General features: G+C 39.1%; 1 protein-coding gene across 6 annotated transcripts in view; it reads left to right on the forward strand.

Moving 5' to 3' along the window:
* BIRC6 (baculoviral IAP repeat containing 6) overlaps nucleotides 1–10,330 on the forward strand; it is a 173,148-nt gene extending 162,818 nt beyond the window's left edge. For all 6 annotated transcript variants that reach the window (XM_039569826.1, XM_039569831.1, XM_039569828.1 and 3 more), the window contains 4 exons: nucleotides 406–483; nucleotides 4,604–4,792; nucleotides 7,748–7,882; nucleotides 8,951–10,330. In XM_039569826.1, the coding sequence (XP_039425760.1) occupies nucleotides 406–483; nucleotides 4,604–4,792; nucleotides 7,748–7,882; nucleotides 8,951–9,130 (582 nt within the window). In that variant the 3' untranslated portion in view covers nucleotides 9,131–10,330. The remainder of the gene's footprint in view (nucleotides 1–405; nucleotides 484–4,603; nucleotides 4,793–7,747; nucleotides 7,883–8,950) is intronic.
* The last annotated feature ends 359 nt before the right edge of the window (nucleotides 10,331–10,689 follow it).

The following is a 10,689-nucleotide window of genomic DNA, read 5'->3' on the forward strand; positions in this document are numbered from 1 at the left end:
CCACATCATTTTTATCTGTTTTCCTTTCAAAGTAGTTTCATAGTCTTAAGCTGTGCCAGGGGAGTTTTAGGTTGCACATTAGGAAGAATTTTTCCACAGAAAGGATGATTAGACATGGGAATGGGCTGCTCAGGGAGTTGGTGGAGGTGTTGAAAGGAAAGACTGGACCTGGCACTCAGTGCTATGGTCTGGTTGACATGGTGGTGTTCGGTCACAGGTTGGACTCGATCTCTGAGGTCTTTTCCAACCTCATTGGTTCTGTGATAGGAAACAACTTCATCTTTTAGAATGCTGCTGTAAAAAAGTTTGTCAAAAAATGAATGTAATGTCAACATTCTGTTCTATCCAAACAGAACAATTTTGTCGTAATAGTTGTCTGTGGTATTAATAATGTCACCTTTTCAGGTGTGCTTAAGCATACTTAACACATGGCATGGGAGGCCAGAAGAGAAATGGAATCCCCAAACATCAAGTTTTTTGCAGGTGAGCAATTTCTTCTTTCTCTTCAAATGTCATTTAGGAGTAGTGAGTTGTCTCTTGCTCCTAAGGATTCCTTTTCTAGAACATTTAAACCAGAATTATCTTCTTCAAATAAGGATAAATAAGACAAAAGTCCAGAAAACGTCCTTGGAGCTCTAGAAAAGGAACACTGCTGAGGAGACAGGTTCTTCAAAGTGCTCTCTCCAATGAGTATTTCTGTTGGACTGGTCTTGAAGAGTGGCTGTTCATGTGTGCAGCTCATTCCTGCACCAACTCTGCTCAGATGATTTCAAATAGTTTCTTCTATTTTTAAATAGAAAAAAAAAAGGGGGGACTGGGAGATGACATCATCTCATGGAATTATCACAAACTTTTTATGGTGAAGACAAAAGAGGCTCCACATTGTGAGAGATGAGTAAGTGAAGTATATTAGTGCAGACTGTAACCTTCTTCCTCCTAAGTGTACGGGTGAGCTGAATAGAGGAATAAAAATGAAGGGAAGGAAAGTGTAGGTATGCTGTGTTCAATAACAATTAGTGTTACATTAGAGCAGAATTTATTAGGGCATACAGTCCTTACAATTTTCAGCTTTATTTTGCAGACATGCACTGACTCATAAGCAAAGACATTAAGTAAAAGTAAAGCCTGTAATGGCTTCTTTCCTATGGCAGTTACTGAATTTATTCCGAGTTTGGAGTAATTACTATGTAGCACAAGGTGCAATTTCTATTCCAAATCCTAGAAGACTGCACTGCTTCAGCATAATACAATTACTGCCTTCAGCTGAACCGATTTCAGCTTGTTCAGGATTTGGCCTTGGAGAGCAGATTTATCAGTCTCCTAGAAGTTCAAGAATGGTCTATTCCAGTGTGTGGAAGTCAGGCAAGAGAGGCAGAGGGCCAGCATAGGTGAACAAGAACTCTTGCCTAAGCTCAGCTGCAAAAAGAAGCAAGAGAGGGTGGAAAGAGGGGATGGGCTGTTAGTGTGAAATAAAAGGACATTGACCAAACATTCAGGAGAGAAATTAGGGAAGCTAAAGCTCAGATGGCATTGAAGACATTGAGGGTTATAAAGACGAACATGAAAAGCTTTTCCTAACTCTGCTGGCAGCAAGAGAGCACATTTTCCTTAGGCTTTCCAGCTGCTCAGTGGGGCAGGAAACCTATTGACAAGGGCATGGAAAAGGCAGAGGTCATCTCTGCCTCACTCTTAGGGGTAAGGTTTGCCTGAGCCGTCATTAGGGAGGTCTGTGAGAATGAGGAATCACCCACAGTAGAGGAAACAGTGTTGAAGCTTCTTGGACCCACACGTTGATGGCTCCCTCAGACCCCATGAATCCAGGGGAGCTGAGGGAGCCAACTGATATCACTGCAAAGCCATTAGCTCTCATCTTTGAAAGGCAGAACAATCAAGGGAGCTTCCTGGCAAATCTCACACTCAGCTTCAAGATCAGCAAGAGAGAGGATCACATTGGGATAGGTATCCAAGACTTCTTCACTGAGTGCAACTCTCCCAGGATCCAACTTCTTAATCAAGAGATGAACTGCAGTTTTGGACTTCAGCTGTAAAACCAGTGTAGCAAGTTGCAAGTATTTAGGAAGTCTTATTTTCACTAAAATCCTTTTTCTTACATTAAAACGTTCGATTTGATTGTTAGAAATCACATGCAGTGTAGAAGTTTATAATTTAAAACTTTTTTTTAGTGTTTCATTTTAAGAATAGTAAGAAAACTATTGGAAAAAGTCCCATCCCCATCATATTGGGAGGAAAATACAACTATTAAATGGAAAACAGCTGTATGACTAAATAAACTGCTTGGAAAGAATTAAGCACTACATGTTTTTTCTGGCTCAGAGATTGAACTATTGTCAGACCACCCAAAATACTTCAGAAATTAATTTTTATTGCCCAGCGAAACTGGAAGATCAGTTTACAGTTTCTCATTCATTACAATTGTAATTCAAAGTATCAACTGCTTATTCAGGCCCAGGAAGTACAATGCTGCAGTGTCAAATTTCTCTACCATAGCTACTTAAAAAAAAAGATAGATATGTAAAATAAAAAATTTTTAAAAAGCAAAAGCCTGTTGTTCCAGACACACATAAAAGCCACAGAGATCGCCAAAACACCTTTCACACCCAAAGCCTTGGCCCTGAAGTCACTCTACTGTGACTTAGCACATCTGCATTAATATTCTGCCTTTTTTGGTATCTAAGTGTCCGTTTGCTCGATGGAACCTCATTTGTGAGGCACATTCCATATATTTTAATGCATTTACCTACATTTTAAGGTTTAACACTAAATAACCGTGGCTGCTTCTAGTTGAGTGCAGGGCAGGTACAGGAGCCTGTGATGGTGCACACAGTACCAGCAGCTGCCTGGAGCAGTGCCTGAGAAACAGAAAACCTTGTTTAATTTTCCTTCTCAGCCCAACAAGGGATGCTGGTTCACATCTCCCACTGCACAGCTACGTGTCCAATCCATCAGGATAAAGACTTGGCTGCCCTAGACTGCAGCTGTAATGGAAGCACAGCTACTACATGAGGACAAAGTGCCACGGCACCTAAAGGAGTGAGGGTGTGTTCCTGTGAGGTGCTGCTGGGACTGAAGGTAACCTGTGTCATTCAGCTGGCTCTTGGACTGCTGCTTTGATACAAGTTACTGATCCGGCGTTGTGTCTGTCTGGACACATCACGGAGAATATGGGAAGCTGAAACACTCCTGTGCTGGCTTTGCTGCAGGAGAAACTCCAGGAGAATGTCACTCTTGAGCACAGAGCACAGCTGTGGTTGTCAGGGCAGTGCCTGTGGAAGAGTCAGAGTTTGAATTGCTGCTGACATGGCATCTGTCGGATGTAAGTTGTACATTCTCCATCCACCAAGAAAAAGGAGGTGTCTTCCATATCCAAATTCACAAACTGGGTTGCTAAATTAGGGAATGTTTTAAAGCTCTACGTTGTACCTAGACTGGGAGGAGAGTCAGTTCCAGAAACAGCTGCCCTGACATGTGGGTATCTTACACCTAAGTATGCCCAGTGCTGGAAATGCCATTCCTATGTCTGTAACGAATCATCAGCTTTTCACTAATTGAGGAAATGTAAGTGTTCAAATAACCTTTGTTGAATTCTTTACAGTTCTGGAAGTTTGTGTCACAGAACTGTAATCCCTAAAATTTTTGCTGGTGCATTTGGTCCTAAGTACATATGAAAAACTTCTTACATAAAGAAGAAACTGGTTTCTTCACTTAGTAAAAAAAAACCAAGTTGACAGGGACAAACATTTTAATACTGGAAAAACTAGCAAGCCATCAAATCATGAATATGCTTTACATCTACATTTGGATACCTAAGAGCCCTGTGTATCTATTTAATTCTTTGGGTTTTATTAGGAATAGCTGAGTATATAGTTAAATGCCTTGAATTTATGTAAGCATCTCTTCCCACATGTGCTGGATAGTAAAATTGAAAGGAGGAAAATTGTTATTTCCTAATTACTGAATAGTTGGTGCTTTGTTGATACAGTACTGAAAACACTTTTTCCCTTATCTTAAGAGAAATACTGAGATTTTGTTTTATTGGCATATGACACAGTATTGTTTGCAAAATCTGAAACGAAAGGGCTAAGAACATTAATTTGAAAGAAAAAATGAGAGACAATGTAGATCACTATTAATTTCAGTGATTCACCTTGCTTTTCACCTCCTTTGTTTGTTTTCCATCTAGTTCAGAACTAGAAGAATTAGTAAGCTCTTCCACAGGGAAAAGATCAGAATTGTTGACTAAGAACTTGACACTTTCTTTCACAAAAGGGTGCAATCAGACATTTCTTCCTTTAAATACTTCCTTTTACTTACATCTGTATGTTTGTTTTGCAGGGTTTTAATTTACATTTGTCATTTTCTCAGTGTTTGAGCTAAATCCGCAGCCACAGGAGTCGGTGGTTTTTATGTGTAGTGACAGTTTAGGTTGGAAAGCGTGGACGTTCCCTACTTGCACGTAGCCTGTGTCACAAATGAGAGTACTTTGCTATGGAAGTGGTTTTGCTTGTAAGGTGAGCAGAGCTGTGTAAATTTGTAAGAATACTTCAGTAGCACAATTTTAATACTTGGTTTCTTCTCTTAACAGGTGTTAGTGTCTGTCCAGTCCCTAATACTGGTGGCAGAACCATATTTCAATGAACCAGGTTACGAACGATCACGAGGTACTCCGAGTGGTACCCAGAGCTCCAGAGAATATGATGGAAATATCCGACAGGCAACAGTCAAGTGGGCAATGCTTGAACAAATGCGAAATCCATCACCCTGTTTTAAGGAGGTAGGTTTTGTGAAAGGCAATTATTTCTCTTTTTGAGCTTTAAGAATAATGCAAATATTTGGTATGATCATGCATGAGATGTCTGTTTTAACCTGGGGCAACTGACTCAAGAGACTGCAGTGAATAAGGACGCACCAAACTTCACAGATTCTTTTCTGGGAAACAGGAATGCGTGCAAAATGGGACTGACCTGAATGGGATATTGGTGCACAGTTGGATAAAACATGGTTCCATCAACTCAGCTCACTCTTACTACTGAGCAGTACCTTCTACATTGCCTGTAACACCTGCTGATCAGCCCTACAAAGGGGCACTCTGTGCTCTGTACTCTGCATAAATAACAGGCAGTATTTTTCCAAGGATCATGAATTTGAAGCAAATACTAAGAAACACTTCAGATACACCAAGACAATGCAAATTGGAAAAATACCTTAAAAGAAATTTCACAAAGCATCTGCACTAGAAACCTGTGCCTTTGGAAACAACTGTCTTGATGCTGCTAAAGCAATGCTAACCTTCATGCATTTGTGCTGTCTTAAAAAAAATTACTGTAATAAATCAAATTGCTTAATTTGTTTATATTCCTGGAAATAGACTAAAACTCACCTGGAGCATCATAGAAGAATTTAGTTATTAGGGACTTCTCTCAGTGTCTGTAGTCCAATTCCTTTCCCAAAGCAGATGAGTTAGATCTCAGGGACTTGGACATACACAGCAAAGAGTTCAAGGAAAAAAGAGCTGAAAAAACACTAAGAGAATCTGTATGAATATTAATGCAAAATGTTTGGTCAAACCTGAGTCATCTCACAGTATTACCAGTGAGTATTTCCAGAAAAACACATTTTGCTCTGAACTACTACAGATGTTGCCAGTGTTGAAGTGTGGAACCATCTGGCAGTATCACCTATGCTTTCCATTGTCTGCATAATAAAATGTTGAAAAAGCCTAATTATTTTAGGATTATGCACATTGCTAGGTGTGGCATCTGAGATGTTGGTCTCCCATCCCTTCCTTTATGTCATAAAAAACACCTTTTGGAATACAAAACCTTTTTTCATTAAAATTACTGTGTCTTGTGGAATAGGAAGATACTGACACTTCATCTGCACTACAAGTGTTAGATATTTTTATCCACATGCAGGTGAAAAAGGATGTGCAGTGTAAGTAGGGGTGTTGAATTAATGAAATAAAACCTGGTGGTGGTTCAGAATTACCTCTTAAATGTTCTACTCAGTAAGTTAGAAGACCATGATAATGATAATATCCGGGCACATAATCCAATAACCTCTGCTAATAGGTCTTTTTCTTCTAGCTAATGTAATGGTTTCACTTTGGCAAAAGGCATTCTCAAACTGCAGTAAGATTAAATTAATTGAATATATAAGAAGCAGTGGACTCCCTGACAGTAATGCTCCATGTTTCTTCTCACATGTACAGAAATGAAGGATATGCAATATTACTCCATTTGGTAACTGAACCCCAGGTTATTGTTACTGCACTTTCCTTCCAGAGTCTCAGCAATCATGTGCTTACTCTGCAGCTCAGCTTTCATACTGCTGGTATGAAGAAGGCAGCTTTGGAACAATGATTCCATCTGCTGCCCCATCCTAATGGAAATGCATCTCTCAGATTATTTGAGCACTTTTTTGGGAGATTCACTTTTTATTAAGACCTCTAGGTTTTTTGTAGGGTCATCTTAGAAACCTTAACAGAGATGACCAATTCAGTAACATAAATGCAAAGTCATCCTGAAGACTGAGGTCTAAGAATGGAGATGCTGAGATCTGTTGTCTTCAAAAATCTGAGCTGTCTTGTCTTTTTGTCTTAAATGACAGGTAGGCTCAGGAGACCTAACTGCCAGTCTTTGGGAGTTTTTCCAAGCTCCATTGTGGATTTAAGGAATGTATCCAGAATTGAAGTCAATTACACTTTCAATATGCAGTTTCTCTTTAGACAGATAGCTATTTTCTCTAACCTCCAGAGGGAAAAATTATTTTTCCTATTATGTTGCAATATGGCCAAGAACTCTCAGTGCTCAATAAAATTTCTTTGGTTTTATTGTTTCTTTCACCATTCAGAGTTCTAGAAAACTGTTTAAGACAAAGCCAGTACCAAGTAGAGTTTCACAACTTCGTATGAGTGTTGATTGGTTGGATTTTTTAAACTCAAATATGTACTTCAATACCAAAATTACTCCCATCCAAACAGTGGGCAGTTCAGCTACTATGGCCTCAGAATTCCAGTGTTCCCAAAGGTGCTGCCTCTGCTTAGGGCAAAGTGGTTGCATCCCTTCTGAAGCAGCTGCTATGATCCTTCTCTCTGCAGAGGCGCGTAACGTTCCTGTGCTCATGCTGCTGACAGTGTTTCTGCTCATCTGTTTTCTGTTCAGGCAGCCCATGGTCAGTGGCAGGGGAGGATGTGGTGCTTCTGCTTACGCTGTGCTTCTCTAGCAAAACAGGGCAGTGACGGAAACAATGAAAGCCTCAGCACTGCATCTGTGCAGCTCTGCTCCTGTGTGAGCGTCCGCATGTTGTGCCTGCGTAGGACGTTCAGCTTTGAACTGCAGAATGTGAGCAGCATTCTGCTCTCCCTTTTGCTTTTGCTCTCTGTGTTTCTGGCACTCGCTTACCCTGCAACCAGGTAACACAAGTGACTGCTGAAATGGCAAACAGTGGATTCCTGCAGATTGGAACAGATATCCAGACCAACAAACTGCCCAAAACAGCATCAGCTGAATTCAGAACAGGTTCCTCAGGGCTTTTTCCAGTTGGATTTTGGAAACCTCTGAGGACAGAAATTCCAGTTTTATCTACAACCTGGTTCAATTCTGAAATTACCTTCATAATGATTATTTTTTCTTTATCTTCAGTTAGACCCACAGAGATTTTGAAAATTTGGTATTGTTAAAGTATATGGTTCTTCCATCCCTGTTACATTGGGAATGTTTTCTTTCAGGTCATCCACAAACACTTCTACTTGAAAAGAGTGGAGATCATGGCTCAGTGTGAGGAGTGGATAGCAGACATACAGCAGTACAGCAGTGACAAACGGGTAGGCAGGACTATGTCCCATCATGCAGCAGCTCTGAAGGTGAGACGTTTGTAACAAATCTAAGTTTCCCAGTTGTCAAGGGATGAAATGTATGTGCACTCCACTTCCTCAGTATTTGTACTACAAGTTGGATTTTCCTTTAGCACCTGTCCTGCTTATTTTTTCTATCAATATTTGTATAGGATACAGTGACCCCGAGATGAGTTCAGTTGGTTGGAGCATGGTGCTGGTAACACCAGGGTTGTGGGTTTGATCCCCTACGGGCCATTCACTTCAGAGCTGGATTTGATGATCCTTGTGGGTCCCTTCCAACTGAGAATATTCTGTGATAACAGAGAGGTTTTTTTGTTCACTCTAAGATGGGTGGGGGTTAATGATAAAGTCATATTATAGCTAATTCCTTGCCAGAAAACAAGCTCTTAGAGCAGACCAGCAGTTAATAAACTGTGGTCCATTACAATCAGTTTTACCCTGTGTTAACTTTAATCAAGTTCTAACTATTATAAATGTTTTCTGCCTTCCTAACCAAGTATTATCATTTGTGTATTTTGTGACCACACAGACAACAGGTCTATATTGTTCTTAATATTTTTTTCTTCCCCTGAGATGTAACCTCCAAATTTTTAAAGGCTTTTTTTTTCTATTGCCAGACTTCCCTTCTTTCAGTGTGACTGGTCTTCAAAAAGAAGTTACTGTGATCAGTATACAATCTCTGCATATCTGTCTCTGTGACAGGTCTCATCCTGAATTCTTTATAAACTTGGTTTGACTGTATGACCTACCAAGTCCAAGCCAGTTTCTGCTGTGATCCCTAAACACAGAAATGACTCAACTGCAAGACCAATGGTGTAGCGTTTATAGCGATGCACTTGTTGGCTGCAGTTCTGTTAACCGCCTTTAATTTGTCCCCAGCAGCACTTGCTAATTATTCTGTCACTAAAAGGAAAGTACCAGTCCTTAAATACAGGGGAGAAGTTGATCCAGACATTGAAATAGTCAATTTAAGCCTTTTCTACCTACTCCTCTTTTTGCCTTGTAGTGTCTAACCTTGTGAAAAGTATGGTTTTAACTGTGGCCTTCCATGCTGACTTGTTTTTGTATGTCCAGCGTCATACAGCTCAGTTGCGGGAAGAACTTCTAAAACTTCCTTGTCCTGAAGGATTGGATCCAGACACTGATGACGCCACAGAAAAATGCAGTGCCACAACAAGCTCAGAAGAGACCATGTTGCACGACCAGGTTAAACCCAGCAGCAGTAAAGATGTCCCCACTGATTTCAAGTCATGAGTTGCATTGACATGGACTTTGTAGACACAACGGCTTTGAAGCACAAGCCAAATATGTCAATATTTGTATGTAAGAAGTTAATTATGTAATAGGTAATGAAATTGAAACTATACTATGCCCTTAAGGATATACAGTTTAATTAAAAATGATCTTTTATTTACCTGTACAAGAGTGTAAACTTTTTTGTGCTTTTATTTTTCAATTGTGAGAACCACTGATTGGTATGTTTAAAAAGTTATGTATACAAAAAATGGATAAATCACTGATATATAAGGGAAACTACCTTAGGAAAGAATGTTTACTGAATGTTTATTATTTTTTTTTTACTTGTAGAGTGAGGGCGGTTGTAACAAAGAATATATATTGGTCATTCTTACAGCTACTATTTAAAGTCAGAAAATTTTCACTGAATTTGATAGATTTTACGTTTGGCCATATATTCATGCTCATATTTGATTCTAAAGAAAACCTCCTGTATACTTCAATAAACGTTAAATGGACATGATCCCTCTTTTATGATTTACTGGTACATTTTTTAAATAAACTGCCATAAAATACGTTCTAGCTGAAGACTTGCACTTGTATGACTGAATTCATTACAGTCAACATACTTAATTTTATGCTTGCTAAATCTAACATGCAAATGAAATAAATGCACATGGTTTTTACCTCATGCCAAAATTTGGACTTCTGAATTAGTTGAGTTTTTTTGGCTATTTTATGTAAACTTACAGTATTCTAAATTTCTTAAGGGCTATTCTGGAACAAAGTCTTCACTGTATTGAAATGTCTGATTTTTACGTACTCAGCTGTACTCTCACGTACTGACACACCACACAGGACTCTGATGTTCTGTATAGAACTGTGTAGACTTATTTCCAGTTTTATACTTGCAGCCACAGATCCCTAACTAAAAGGGTAAGGAGTTTACTTGATTTAATAATCAAGTCTCACTTTTAACATAACATGCATTGCTATCATTGTTATTCATTTTTGAGCAGTCCTTGAAGGACTAAACAGTTAATACTGATATTACCTCAGACTAATGATCTGTTGTATGATAAATACTATAAATCAGGCAAAACCGAAAGGTTTTTTTGTTTTCTATTTGTTCTTTGTTTATAAGTATCACTCTGGAATTTTTTTCACTTTTTGTTTTACAATGTATTATTTCTAATCATTAAAAATGGCACCAACTGAGGTTGTGTTCTTATGCTGATGGTTAACAGTTAGTTCTGGTAGTCCTGACTGATGAACAGTTTTTGTATTCTACTGATCTGTTGTGTTAATCCAAGGCCTGTTCTGATTGTACATACCTCTCAAAATACCAACTTGGCTACATCTGTGTAACTTCAGGTGTCCTTAGTCAAAGAGCAAAACAAGCAGCCCTGTGCCAGAACTGCTGGTAAATACATGAAACAAAGAGCTTATGCCACATAGTCCAAGTGTTAGAACTTCATCAGTGTTGAAACAGCACTGCATTTTTCCAGATGGGTATTTACTTACCTTCTATTACTGTACAAAATGACTGTGATACTCCTGTAAAGGCTCCAAAAGCA

The sequence above is a fragment of the Corvus cornix genome, chromosome 3 (genome assembly GCF_000738735.6).
Source record: "Corvus cornix cornix isolate S_Up_H32 chromosome 3, ASM73873v5, whole genome shotgun sequence".
NCBI lineage: Eukaryota > Metazoa > Chordata > Aves > Passeriformes > Corvidae > Corvus > Corvus cornix.